The sequence below is a fragment of the Leucopleurus acutus genome (assembly GCF_964270905.1).
Source record: "Leucopleurus acutus genome assembly, chromosome: 10".
Taxonomy (NCBI): domain Eukaryota; kingdom Metazoa; phylum Chordata; class Mammalia; order Artiodactyla; family Delphinidae; genus Leucopleurus; species Leucopleurus acutus.
Genome location: NC_139153.1, coordinates 5,068,912 through 5,082,936, shown reverse-complemented (window position 1 = coordinate 5,082,936; position 14,025 = coordinate 5,068,912). Strand labels below are relative to the sequence as shown.

The window sequence follows — 14,025 nt, the reverse complement described above, 5'->3', positions numbered from 1 at the left end:
TGTATGAGGGCTTCAATTTCCATGCTACATTGAATACATTACTTTCATAACCATTATTTTAATAGTGGTATAGCCTACCTAAGAGGAAGGTTAATCTTCCTGAACAGCCCTCTTATAAGTACCTTCAGCAGGCCCTACTGACTGGAGAACAGGATCCGAATCCCTCTGCATGGCACTCAGGGCCCATCGCCTGGGCCCAGCATACTTCTCAACAGCTATTGTCCTCCACCCTTTGTGCTGTGGCCGGGGCACACTCCTCACCACCCTCTGAGCGCCTCACCCATTCCTACCTTCACGCCTTTGTTCAGTCTGCCCCGGCCCACTATGCCTTCTCTCCTACCCACTGGTCTTCAGAGGGGCTGAGGCAAAGTGGGGTAGGTCTGCCCCCACAAAACGACACGAGGGTGGGGCTCCTTACCAACTACGGAGAGCAGCAGCAGGACACTACAGATGACGATGGACACGATGATGGCGGTCTCACTGCCCCCCAGCTGCAGTGTGGCGATGGTCTGGTTGAAGTTCCCTACCTGGATCTGCACAGAGGTGGGGGGAGGGGGTTGTATCTTCCCTGGACTTACGCCCTGGCTCTTCTCCTTGCTAGCTGTGCGTTCTTGAGCAAGGCACCTAACCTCTCTGAGCCTCAGATGCCACAACTATAAGACAGAGAGAGCCCCACCCATCTCCTGGGGATGCTATGAGGGCTAAATGAGATGATGCTTGCCAAGCCCTTAGTCCCGAGCCTGGCACAGAAGGGAGACTCAATAAATACAGGCAACTGTGATTATTATTACAGCCTGGGAGGAGCAGCAGAAGAGCCAGTGGCCGGGCAGTTCATAGAGCCTGGCCATGTCCTGAAGTATCTGTAGGGCTGCCCAACGACCAGGGGAGCAGGTGAGTTCTTAGGACTCAAAGGGCAGAACTGGGACTGGGGTACAGGTGAAAGGGAGCTTTTGCAGTCGGAGCCATCCTGGGTGGCATGTGCCACCTGGGAGGGAGTGAGCACCCCATCTCAGGAGGCATGCAAGCAGGTACAGTGCAGAAGAGATCCCATGTTCTAGGCCCTCTCTCCACTCCTGCTTCCCTCCCTCCATGACTCGGCATGGCAACTGGCGGCCCAGACTCTGGGTAGAGCAACGAGTGGAACGGGGACAACTTGTCACGGCCTCTGAGAGCCAGCTGGGGCTGATCACCGACCTTGAACAGATCACTAAGTTTCTGGGTCTCAGTTTCCTCATCTGCCAAGTGGGGAGGTAAAGCTCCTCTTTGCCATGGGTGTCTAAGCTTCTGAGCACGACGAGGCTCAGCTGAGACGTGCCGGACAGGGGGCAGATGCTCAGGCACTTGGGACAAGACTGGGGGCCAAGCCCACCTCTGTCTCTAGTGCCCCGTCCACTCACTGTGATGGGCAGCTGCCCCTTGGCTGTGCCCAGGGACTCGTTGACCGAGCAGTGGATGACTCTCTCGGAGACGATCTGGATGTCACAGGCCACCTGGCCAATCTTGACCCGGTACTCATGGCTCTCGAGGCCCAGGCCGTCCTGCTCCTTCTGCGGGAGCAGAAGGGGTGCTCATAAGGCCTGTGGCTAAGCCCGGCCTGCTCACGCCCCCCACCTGGCACCCACTGGCACTCACGTGGATGACCAGGGTGAGGGGCTCCCCGGGGTGGTGCTTGATCCACTTCTCCCTCTTCGCCGTGGAGAACTGTGGGTCAGGGAGGTAGTCCAGGCGGAACCTGCTGCCCCGCTGGGCCTCCTCGGGGTCCAGGAGCTCCTCGTCCACGGCTGCCTCGTCTGCGTAGGCCCGGCCGTTGAGGAAGAAGTCCACGGGGGCTGACGCGTTGCTCAGGGCCCCGGGCGATGGGCAGGTGATGAGGGTGGAGTTAAGAACCTTGCAGAGCTGGTTGTGGGGGGGGGGCCGGGGCCAAGGTGGGGGACGGGAGGGATAATCAGATGTGGGAAAAGAAGGGGAGAGAGGCAAAGAGACAGGAGAGGCAGAGATGAGGAGATGTGGTGGAGGGACGCCTGGTCAGCCGGGGCCATAACCAGCCCTGCCTGCCAGGGCCCCGCCCTCACCGTGGGCTCCCGGCCGATGTGGTGCACGGCCATGGACACCTTCTGCACCATGTGGAAACGCTCGCCGGCCACCGTGATGGTCCTGCCGCCACTGTGGGGGGACAGCAAGCCCCGTGAGCCCAGGGGCAGCCCCAGGGAGTGCCCTGGCCAGGGGTCACGTCCAGGTCTCACCTGACGTGGCTGCGGCGGGGACTGATGGCCGTGATGACCGGGTTCCGCTTGTACCAGAAGGTGAGGTTGCCGCGCACGCAGCCCCGGTGCTCGAAGCGCACGCACACGGGCACGGGGGCCGGCAGGGCGCCCCCAGGCACCGTGCAGGTGATGCTGGTGTCTGTGCGCCTGCGGAGGACGGGGGCCTCTTCAGCAGGAACCCACCTCCGTCACTCCCCAGCGACCAACACCCCATCACCTGGGGCATGTGGCCTGGGGTCCAGGCCTGCTCACCTGCCCCCACCTCATACAGAAATCTTGTTTCCACATTCCCACTGCCGCACCTTTGCTTGTGCTGTCTGCCCCACCTTGGATGCCCTGCCTTCTCTTCTCTGACCTGCCCCATCCCACCTCCTCCAAGAAGCTTCCCAGAAACCCTCCCCTGGCTCTCGCGCCGGTGAGGGCCCTGCGCCCACAGCCCTGAAAGCTCTGACTTCTCCCAATCCTGACCCTCCTGGATGTTCCTAGCTCCTGTGAGAGTGTCTGCTGTACCCTGAGGGCTGAGACTTTTGGGCTCATCTTGGTACCCACAGCAATGCCTGTCAATGGCACCTGGTACACATTAAGTGCATAATAAAGACAAGTATTTCACCAAGAGCTTCTGGACCACAACCCTGCCACTGGCCACACCCCTGGGCCAGCGGCAGCTCTCAGAGTGTGTACAATCATCACCATTTTCACTGCAGGTTAAGGTCACTTATGAAGTACCTACTGTATGCTGGGCACAGCACTTCCCACAAGTCACTGGTACTGTTCTTACCGGCTGAGAAAATTGAGGCTCAGAAAGAGGAAGGGGCTTGGCCAAGGGGACACAGCCAGTGAAGTCCCTGGTGATGCCTGGTGCGAGGACATTACCCCCAGTCCCCCAGCCCCCCGGCCTAAGGGCTTACACCAGCTCCATGCAGGGCTCCGTGTCATTCACCAGAACCTGGAGCTCGGAGCCCACATGGAGGTCGCTGCCGTGGATGGTGATCCTGGTGCCCCCTGCCTTGGGGCCCACGGCAGGCTCCAGGGAGTGAACCAGGGGCAGCTGTGGGGAGGAAGGCAGGCGGTCAGGCCTCAGGCCAGCCCGGGGTGAGCCTGGCAGGGTGGGCAGGGGATAGGCTGCAGCCTCCCTTACCACGTAGGAGAAGCGCTCCCGTGACCTGCCCTCCTTGGAGGCGTTCACCGTCACCACGTCCGAGAACGCCGCCGGGGCTGGCCCCGTGGCACACACGATCCTGGGGAAGGCAACTCTGGTCAAGAAGCAGCCAGCGGATCCTGGGGGCCCAGGCAGGTGCCATCTGGTTTCTCCCTCAAGCAACAGCCCCTGCTCCACCCCCAGGGTGTGTGAGCGCCCCATCCTTGCACTCAGCCACCCACCCTCCCACTCACACCTGACGCTGGTATTTGGCCAGGACACCCAATGGCATTACCCATGTCAAGATACTGAGACAATTCCCCATCAGCTGGAAAACAGCCACTGAGTCCCCCAGGTGTCACCCTGGTGCCAAGCTCTTCCCCGGGACCACCCCCGACCTGAGTTTACGACAGTTCTGCAGCTGTAAGACGAGGGGATTGGATAAGATGGTCTTTGGGGATATTTGAAAGTTCTCCAACCATGAGAACATTTGCTGGGCTGGTAGACTGATGGCCTTATCTGCAAGCATGACTTACAGCCCTCGGAAAGGAAACCCAGCTCATTCCCTGCCCTCCGGGCCAGGCTCCACCACTGCAGGCCCAGACCTCTGCGCCACCAGTGGCTCCCACATTTTCCTAACAGCAATGTTTTTCATCGGAGCAAGGCTTCCGTGGAGGTAGGGCTGGTCTAGGGGAACACGGGAGGGCTTCCCAGGGGAGCAGGCGCCTGAGTGGTGTCCCCAGCAGGAAAGGGCAGGACGCATGGTGGAAATGGGCGGGAGACCCAGGAGTGAGTGGCTTCTGGGGAGCAGAAGGGTGCCAAGGAGAGTGGGATGGCGGAGGGGGGAGGGGGGAGAAGAAAAGGGAGATGGGAGGGCAGAGATGCAGTTGGCACTTCCGGGGCACGGGTGGGGCCTGCAGGTCACTCAGAATGGCCCAAGGGACCGCCCTCTACTCACTCCTCTGACACCGTGTATCTGCCGGCCAGCGGCTCACAGGCCACGCTGCCGATCCACACTCCACGGACCACGTCGCTGAGCCGCCGGCCCAGGTTCCTGCCGCGGATGGTCAGCAGGGTCCCGCCATCCAAGGGGCCACTCAGGGGCTCAATCTGCCAGGCGACCGGAGAAAGGGGTGAATGGGGTTCAGAGGCTGGGATGGCGGCAGGCTCCCGGGGAGGCAAGGCCAGGCAGACCCATCACTCGGGGGAGGCTCTGAGAGCGCTGGCACCGCCAGCCACTTGGCAGGTCACTGGGGCTGCCAGTGGTGATACTGAGCCGGCTTGGGTCTGGGGACACCAGTGCATAGGGACAGAGTCACTGCTATTTGAGGGGTGTCTCCTGGGGACACCGAGGTCCACTCCCAGTGGCCATGTCTGACCCCATGACCCTACATCCCAACCAGAGCTGACTGGGCCTGGGATAGGCACCTGACCCAGGCTAAGCCAAACCGACTCCTTCCCGGAGATTTTTTTCTTAATTAAAACTGAGGCTTCGGAGTTACTGGCAGCCCCCATTTTCACCTTATCAGCAAGGTTTCCCTGACCTCGCTATAAACTTTAGAGACCATCAGCCCCAGCAGACTCCCAATGCCCCCGCCCTGCCCTGCCGTAGCACTTACCACCTTCTCTATGTAAATTATTTCCTTTCTTATTACTGTCCCCTAACCCCAACTAAAACATTAGCCCTGAGAAGGCAGGTACTTGTTTCGTTCCCTGCTGTGTCTCCAGCACCGGGCAGGGCCTGGCCCCCCAGCAGGTGCTCAGGGGGTAACACAGTGCGCATGGGCCTGGGTGTGTGCAAGCACGTGTGCTGCGGGTCCCTGAGCCCACGTGGGGCGCTGTACATGTGCACATTCAGGCATGTGGGTGCAATGGGCTTCCGAGGGGGGAGGTGGGGGCGGGGTGCTTACCGCTCGGATCTCGGGGGCGGGGCAGGTGTCAGGCAGGGGCTGCAGGGTCCCCCGCAGGCGGCAGCCGTCACTCCACACACACAGGTGGCCCAGGTCCTCCCGGCCCAGGCACTGGGAACAGTCAGGGCTGCCCATGGCGCAGTTATAGACCTCCACTGCGGGAGACACGGAGGCAGCACAGGTCAGCAGGGTCCTGGTTCTTAGGATCAGGACCCCATGAAATTCTTAGTCTTCTCCAAACCCCCCGGGGGCTGTGCTAAGCACAGTGCAGCCACAGCCCCATTAACACTCATCCTCACTGTGAATCTACCCAGTGGGAGCTGTTTATTAGCTCCATTTGACAGATAAGAGATGAGGCTCAGAGAGGTAGAGTGACTTGCCCAAGGTCACACAGCCTGTGAGTAGAAGAGCTGGATTCATACCCAGGCCCGAGTGGGTCTCCTGAGCCCCCACGGAGCTCCAGGATGCTAGGGAACCACTGAGCAATGCGGGTTCTGTGAGCCTCAGACCAGACCCTCAGACTGGCACAAGGAGGAGCGCAGGGCCGGTTCTCCAGGGCCTCAGGATGTGCAGGCTGGTTCTGGGGCTTCTGTCTGGGACCTTCATAGTATGGATGTGGGGGGTGCCCATGTCCACCGAGATGTCTGAGACTCCCCATGAACAGACAGGCCCTTAGAGAGTTGTTTCAGTTCACATAATAAGAGCAAGGACACCAACCACCATATGGGGGCACAGAGTGTGTCCCAGACACCCTTGCAGGGCTTTGTGTGCACCATCTCAGCAAATCCTCACCACACCCTCTGCGAAAGGGCCTCTGCCGTTGCTTCATATGAGGACAAAGAGGCTCAGAAAGGGAAAGGTAAGGAAGTACCTGGGGCTGCACAGCCACTGGCCTGGAGATGCCCCGAGGGCGTGGTGCCTGCCCAGAGGAGCTGCTCAATAATCAAGTGCTGAGTAACTGACCAGGCACAGAAAAGCAGGGCTGGGATCTGAGACAGCGCCGCGGGTTAGGGAACACCGGAGCACGGGAATGAGTCCCCCAAGGCTGCGTCCCACCCACTGCGAGGCCGAGTCCCCTGAGGCCGTGTAAGGCGCTCCCACCTGTCATGTGGTCAGGGCTGTCCAGGAATCGGGCAGGCTGCCCCTTTAGTTGGAGGCTGAGTGGAAACACCTGGCTCTTCTGGGTTGTGTGCAGCTGCAGAAGGACAGGAAAAACCATGAGCCGTGTGAGTGGTGTCTGGGTCTTTGTTGGGGGAGGGGTGGCAGGGAGACAGATGAGGGCAGGGCTACTGGGGGCAGGGGGTCCAAAAAGCGGAGGCAGAAAGGAAGGAGTGTAAGATCTGGACTTGCGCAGGCCTCCCCTTCCCCTCTGCCCCCGCCCCCCACCCTTAAAGCTACACCACTCACCACCACTTGGTTGCAGCGTACAGCTGATTCATTCACCCACACAGCCTCAAAGATCTCTTCTCGACCAAAGCTACATTCAAGCGCTGCACCCTGTGGGAGAGGGGGGTTGCGGAGAGTCAGGTCAGCACCCACTGCCCTGTACCTCCATCAGGACATCAGACACTGCTGTCCTGAAGAGTGGGCGTGGTCCTACTATCAGGCCTTTGCCTGGGCTGCACCTCCTCCAGGATGTTCTTCCGGGCCTCCATGTCCAATGTTTGATGGAGGCAGGGGGTACATAGACACCTGGAACCTTGGCCTTGTGCTCTCTCCATGCCACTAAAAGTCTCACCAACATCTCCCAACGGCCTAAACCCGGGGCCTTTCACTCCGTGGGTAAAGCCCTGACTCTTCAGCATGACCGACATACAAGGTTCATCCCAGTGAGACCCCACCTGTCCTTTAATGTCAACACCCCCCCCCGCCTCTGCCACACAAGGCCTGGGACCAGCCACAGGACGCATGTCGACAGAGCACACAGGCTGTCCTGCCCTCAGCCTTTGCCCAAGCCCATTCTTCCACCCAGCAAAACTCAACACAACCTTCAAAATGCAGCTCAAATGTCCCATGTTCCAAAGCCTTCCCAGACTCCCCCCTCAAATCACAGGGGCACCCCTCACTTGATCATCCATCCATTCAGCAATGAACACTTGGGTGTGCACCAGGGGCTCCATTAAGCTCCTAAAGCCTGTCCCCGACCCTGTAGGCCAAGGACCACCCTTATCCCCTGTGCAGGCTGTCTACACCTGGCCCCCCACCCATTGGGGAGGGTTGAGGCTGGGTCTCAGCCCCCCTGGCACCTCCAAGGGCAGCAGATGGCAGCTGAAATAGCTCAGCTTCTACCTTACACAGGCGCCCCCAGGTTCGAATCCCACCTCTGCTACCTCCTAGATGTGTGACCCTGTGCAAGTGGCTCCTCCTCTCTGGGTCTCGGGTTTCTAAACTCTGCAACAAAAAGAGGCTGCTCTACTCTGCAGGATTCTAGGAAAACTGGAGATCATGTTATCTTTAGTGGGTTGCACACTGTGGGTGCCTAATATATGCTGGCAGTTATCAGTATGCAAGAGGTGCTCAATAAGTACTTGCTGAAAGACTAAACAGGGCCAATTCCCCAATCCCGTCTTGCCCTCAGCCCAGTACAGGCCTTCGGGAGCAGCATCAGTAAATATTTGCTGAATGAACAAATCTGGGTTTTGAGTGTGTCAGGCCAGCCGCGTGGCAGGACTTCCTGTTTATGTCCCTGTCGCTGGCAGATGTGACACCCTGAGGAGATAGCAGGTCGGCAACTCCCCTGCCCTGCCCCCTCCCTGCTTCGTTCTGAAACTAACACAGGAAAGTGGCTGTTGACAGGGCTGAGAGCTCACGTGTCCCTGCCACGCTGAGCTGGGAGGTGGGTCTGTCGTCTGAGTCCCTGGGCTCAGGGCCGCAGGGGAGCGGCACAGCCCTCCACATGGGTCCAGGCCCCTTGCTGCCCCTGGAGGCTCTTCCCAACCATTGCAGGGAAGAGCTTGAGGGCCCAGGGGAGGGCCGCCCTGCCCCTCACGGAGCTGCAGCCCCTGCCACGAGGCTGCCTGACGCATCCCAGATGCCTGGCGTGTGGCCCCCACGTGTGACAGGCGTCATGGGCCTCGGCTCCCCCATAGAAGCGACAGATGGCAAGTCCGCAGAAGCTGGGGAGGGGGTGGCTGGCATGCTTCCAGGACTCATCAACACTTCCCACCCAGGACGCTCCTCCAGGAGGGACCCAGAAAGGGGCTGTGTCCCTTCCCCCAGCCCAGATGGGCAGGGGGAGGGGAAGACTGGCTGTAGGGAAGAGCACTGAACAAGGAGTCCAGGGCTGGCATGCAAGTGCAGCCCTACGTTGTGTGACCTGGAGGCACCTGCGTCCCCTTCCTAGGCCTCATTTTCCCCACCTGGACAATGGGGAGTCGGGCGGCAAAGGGGTTCTCTGGCCATTCTCCAGGGAAGACATGTCAGCCACGAACTGGGGAGGTGTCCAGGGTCACAACTCAGCCTGGGGTCTAGGGCAGGGCGGGCACGCTATGGACAGCGTCACCCATGGGCTGCGGCACTGGGCGGGCGCTGGGCCTGGATCTTTCAGGGGAGCTTTAGAGGGTAGAAGGGTCTGGGGGTCATGGCCAGGCTTTCCTGCGGGCACTGGGGGCGGCCTGCTGTCCCCGTGGCCTGGCCCTCCCCGCCCACTTTCCTGTTTCCCCAGCTCCGTGCAACCAGAGTGGGGCTTTATCAAACATAGCCTGGAAACTCAGAGGAAGGAAACCAAAGCATGGGTGGTGGGCCCAGAGCAGAGTCCCCCCACCGGGGACGGCACTCTCCCAGCCCTCCGCCCCACCCCCACCCAGCCTTCACTTACCTGGAAGAAGGCGGCGTTGGCCAGATGCACCGGGATGCTCTGGGAGCTGCCCGTGGGCATGGGAGCCAGGGCTGAGGGCAGGATCTGCGGGCAGTCCTGAGGGCTCTGCAGTCAAAACCCAAGGAGGTGGGGCTGGCAATGGGGCATTTCGGAAAAGATGGGGTTCACGGCCACCCCAGCCAACCTGCGCAGCCCCGTCTCCCCGGGGAGACACCAGGCAGCCTGGGGAAGTGAGGAAACACTACTAACAAAACGTAGCAGCCGCACGCACCGAGGGCCGCGTGCCCACTGCCTCCCACATACCATCTCACTTGACCCTCACGGCAAGGCCTACGAGCAGGAGAAGGCATTGGCCCCATTTCGCCGACGAGGAAACTGAGGCACAGAGAGATGCAGTACCCTGCCCAGTGGAACTGGGTCCCCATGGCCGCTCCACCGCGTGCCTCTCAGAGGAAACCTCCCCGACTCTGGGCCTCACCTTTCCCAGCTGTAAAATGAGGGGCTCTACCACTTTCTGAGACTCCACATAGCTCTGGAGTTCTGGTTTCCAGATTAACTCATGATAAATGATTCAGAAAAGAGAAAGCCCAGACTTCTGAACAGCCCACGGGAAACAGGCTGTGAGCACCCTGGTGCCGCCAGGCTCCAGACCCTTCCCCATTGCCCGGGCGAGTCAGGCCTCTGGGTGGAGGTGCCAGCGCCCGGCAAGTCCTGCGGAGGGCCTGGACATCCGCATTCCGCAGAGCCACGGAGGCGACTTCATAAAAGGAAGGAAGTTAGGGAGGGGGGAGGGAGGTATGAACCTGAGGTTCAGAGAGGAGGGGCGCTACCTGAGGGCAGAGGGCAGAGTTGCTCTTTGAATTCCCATCTGTCTGACTCTCGGGCCAGAGACTGAGTCCTGAAACTGAGGGCCAGGGATCAGGGGTCTTTACTCCTTATTGTTAATTAGACAGGGAGCTCCTTCAGAGGACCCTCAGGGGCCCAGCATAAAAACCAGAGCTCGAGGGATGCCAATGCCGTATTTACTATCATTGACCATGGTCATAGTGACAGCAGTAGCGGCCAGCTGACACAGCCCTCCCTGTGCACCGGGATACTTCTGAGCACTTTGCACAGTATTAATTCAACAAATCCTTCTCCCAACAGCCCTATGAGGTAGGTACCACCATTACACCCATTTTACAGACTAGGATATTGAGGCACAGAAAAACCAAGTGGTTTGCCCAAGCACAGCGGGCTCTAGTTGTCCAGGATGGTTGCTGACCTCCAGGCCAGAAACCTCGCCCAGGCCAGTGAGTTTCCCTGGGAGCCGACCACAGGGGCCTTGGCCAAAGAGGCAACATGGCTGGGCCCAGGTGGGGCCTCAGCGGACCACACGGTGGGGCTGGGAGGTAGCAGCTGGTGTCCACTCGCTGTGTGACCCACAAGTCTGTCCCTCTCTGAGCTGCTGTCCTGTGCCATCCATGTGTAACCCCCCCGGAGTTTCCGGGAATGGAAGCCACATGTTTCTAATCGGGTCTCACAGCCGCTGCCAGCCTGCTTCACAGCTGGCTGGGGGCCCTGCGGCTCTGTCCTCCCAGCTGCACCCCACCTGAGGGTAGGTGGCCAACAGCGGGGGCTGGAGGGGTGAGGGCTGGGGAAGGGGGAGCTTCCGCAAGAGGAAGTGACGTGGGATCATCCCTGAGGGCCCCTACCCCCCTTGACCCTTATGAGCCACGGCCACCTGGATGCTTGTACCCATTGTACAGAGCGGGAGCAAGGCTGAGTGCGGGCGCATCTTTGCCCTCTTTCAGCACCTCCCCCAGGGTTGGCTAATCCTCCTTGGGGACAGCTGGTACATCTGCTGCCAGCCTCCAGCCCCCGACCATGGCCTCCAAGTCTGCCTTGGCCATAGGGGAATCTCCCCAACCCCCAGGCCTGTGGTTCGGGAGGGCTGACCCTACTCCCTAGCCCCAGGGATGGGCGAGTACCCAGGCCCATCCTGGACTCAGCAATTGGTATGGGGAGTGAACGTGACCCAGTTCCCCTGGAACTTCCGCAGAATCAATGAGAAAGTCTCCTGGGGCTGCTGGGGGATCAGAAGCCTGCCCGGGGCTGCTGAGGCCATCTTGCTGCCAAGAGGGGAGGGCCTGCCTGAGAGTGGAGGCCACTCAGAGGGGTGGGGAGGCCCTGCTGACAGTGTTGGAGCCCCTGGACCCAGCTGTGCCTGAAGGGGACGCCGCCCCTCGGACTCTGTACTCACATAAGCCACATGATTCTGTTGGGGCTGACGCCAGTTTGAGCTAGGGCTTCCCTGCTCGCAAAGGACTGGGGCCTCCCAGTCCCACCCCAAGCAGAGTCGTCAATGCCTCTGAAAGATGCTAAGCAGCTTCTCCCCTTTGCCAGAGTGTAGCTGCAGGCTCAGGAAACCATGGGCCTGCATGCGAGCGAACTCTGCGCAGAGCCAAGAAGGCGGGAGACCATGGGCCTGCATGCGAGCGAACTCTGCGCAGAGCCAAGAAGGCGGGAGACCAGGAGTTGGGGGAACAGATGCCAGGGCGGCAATGCCAGGAGCCACAGAAAGCCCAGATGTGAGCCCAGTGTGTGCCAGTTCACAGGGGGCCTCACCTGTCTCCACACTGGAGTCCACAGACTCCCGCAAGGTCTTTCTACGTTCAAGAGTTGAGAGCTCGGGTCCCAATCCAGCGGAGCACTGGGTGGCCCTGGGACCCTGAACCCACCTGACCTGTTCCTTCCCTGCCCTTCTGCACCGCTCCCAGCCCCTGTAAACTTCCCCCACATTCCCACCAAACTACCCTCTCCACCGGCTCCTAACCACCTTCATGGAGGCGTCTACCCAGGCTCCCCACCAAGAGACCCTGCCCTTCCATCTGCCCAAACCCTCCTTGCCAAAAGTCACACCGCCTTGGGGTGGCCACGCCCTCCCTGGACAACTGAAAGTGGAGGATGCAGCGCCTTCCTTATTCTCCCCCCCTCCGCGGAAAAGCTGGAGCCCTCCTCCTGGCATCCTGCACTCCCCGGTTTCCTTCCTCTGGGGCCCACGAGGGAACAGGAAGTGAGAGAAGACTCAGCCCCTAGCACCTGCCTTCCCAGAGACACCTCTCTGGCTTGGCCCAAGCCCTACCGCCTGCTCCCAGCTCCTGAGGGGTCCAGGGGGATATGCAGACCCCGCTGCCTGCCGCCCAATCAGAGGCATGGCGCCTCCACGGCTAACTGGCACTTAACTAAACGCCAAATTAAGCATCGGCTCAGAAGCTCCTGCAGGCCCAGCGTGGGAGCTGCCTCTTTTCCCACTGGATTGCCATAATCCTCTAAGACAGGCCCTCTCTGCACTCCCCTCAACCCTGACCTGCAGAGCCGCAGACCTGGGAGAGAGTGGTTCACGGGGGCACTGTCACAGATACACTTCCAGGCTGGTGAACTCCTATGCATCTGTTAGGACCCGGCAGAAGGTTCCCCTCCCAGAGAAGTCCTCTCTGTCTCACCCAGCAGAGTGGCCACCTAATGTGTGTCAAGTATGAAGTTGGTACCTTACAGACAGGTGTAATTCCAGATGCCCACCCCAGCTTTTGAAATAGGCTCCATTTTACAGATGGGGAAATAGGCACAGAGAGGTCTGGCAGCTTGCCTGGGATCACACAGCTACAACTCACACCTCAGGCTCTGGGTTCACGACGGGGAGGGCAGAACTGTGTCTAACCTGGTGCTTTCCCAGTGCCTAGGACACACCCAGGCATACAACAGGTGCTCAATAAATGAAGAGTGTTGAGGCTGAGTCCTCCTCACCCCAGTATCCTAGGGTAGAGCACAGGACGCAGGCTGCCGGCACGAATGCTTCACGATGACATTCATCAAGTCCCTACTGTATACACAGGCCAGGGCTGGGGCCAGAAGGAGATGTTGGCTCCAAACGAGAGCAGGAGTCCTGGCTGGACTAGACTGGAGTCCCAGCACCCACTGCAGAGGCTCGGAGCCTCCCCTGGGATTTCGCCACACAGCCTCTACCGGGCCTCTCTCCCAGCACTGGAAACCCCACTTTACTGCATCACTGCTTTGAGTTAAGCATTGCTGCTGTGGCACACCTCTTCCTCAAAGCAGTTCTGACGCCCAGGCAGGAGGGGCTGAGACCACAGGATTCCAGGCTCAGGCCATGAAGTCCCTCCTCAGCATTACTCGTTGGCACCTGCCATGGGCAGACAGGGCTTTGGGGATTCCTGACGAGGTTCCCTGAGCCCAGAGCCAAGAGGCTGGGGCTTCAGTTGCTCTGGGGACTGGTACTCTCTAGGGTTGCTGGAAATGTTGAAGGTAAAATTGAAAAGTAGCACAAAGTGCAGAAGGGGGCCTCCTCCTACAGCTGGAGGTGTAAACTGGCTCGGGCTTTCCTGGGGGTCAGCTGAGCTAAAAGTGAAAAACACGGCCAGGCTTTCACCCCAAAATGCCATTTTGAACAACTGGTCTCCAGGGAATAATCAAGGCCGTGCACAGTGCCCTGGATGTATCAGAATGCGAAAAAGAAACAGGAAGGATCAGCATGTCCAACAAGAGGGGGTTGGTTAAATGCGCTGTGATGTGATGAGCCCGGCACAGCTGTTAAATCTGGAGCGAAGGAAGAAAATTTAACGATACGGAAATGTTCTCAACATACTAAATGGGAAAAAACGGACCACTGGAGGCAGAGGGCGCACCTTGGGCCTGGCTTACCGTGGGATTTGGTGAGGCCTCACACCGGGACTGGTTGGAAACACAGGAGTGCTGCTGGCTGCACCAGAAACAGGGCCACTGTGCCGACAGGCAGCTGGTGCAGCTGGAAGACAAGGGGGGCTCTCAGCTACCCGGCTCCCAACCCCGGTGCTCAGGAACCGGGACCCAGGGATGCAGATCCCAGCACAGGGGAAG

At 59.8% G+C, this 14,025-nt stretch overlaps 1 protein-coding gene across 1 annotated transcript in view; it reads right to left on the bottom strand.

Annotated features, from left to right (window-relative positions):
* PLXND1 (plexin D1) overlaps window positions 1-14,025 on the bottom strand; it is a 51,201-nt gene that overhangs the window by 13,790 nt on the left and 23,386 nt on the right. Inside the window, exons 8-20 of the mRNA XM_082847637.1 lie at window positions 13,831-13,933; window positions 9,130-9,234; window positions 6,720-6,809; window positions 6,414-6,507; window positions 5,313-5,467; window positions 4,361-4,512; window positions 3,403-3,502; window positions 3,173-3,312; window positions 2,244-2,411; window positions 2,073-2,163; window positions 1,633-1,896; window positions 1,398-1,547; window positions 419-533 (exon numbers count right to left, since the gene is read on the bottom strand). Coding sequence (XP_082703763.1) covers window positions 419-533; window positions 1,398-1,547; window positions 1,633-1,896; window positions 2,073-2,163; window positions 2,244-2,411; window positions 3,173-3,312; window positions 3,403-3,502; window positions 4,361-4,512; window positions 5,313-5,467; window positions 6,414-6,507; window positions 6,720-6,809; window positions 9,130-9,234; window positions 13,831-13,933 — 1,727 coding nt within the window. The remainder of the gene's footprint in view (window positions 1-418; window positions 534-1,397; window positions 1,548-1,632; window positions 1,897-2,072; window positions 2,164-2,243; window positions 2,412-3,172; window positions 3,313-3,402; window positions 3,503-4,360; window positions 4,513-5,312; window positions 5,468-6,413; window positions 6,508-6,719; window positions 6,810-9,129; window positions 9,235-13,830; window positions 13,934-14,025) is intronic.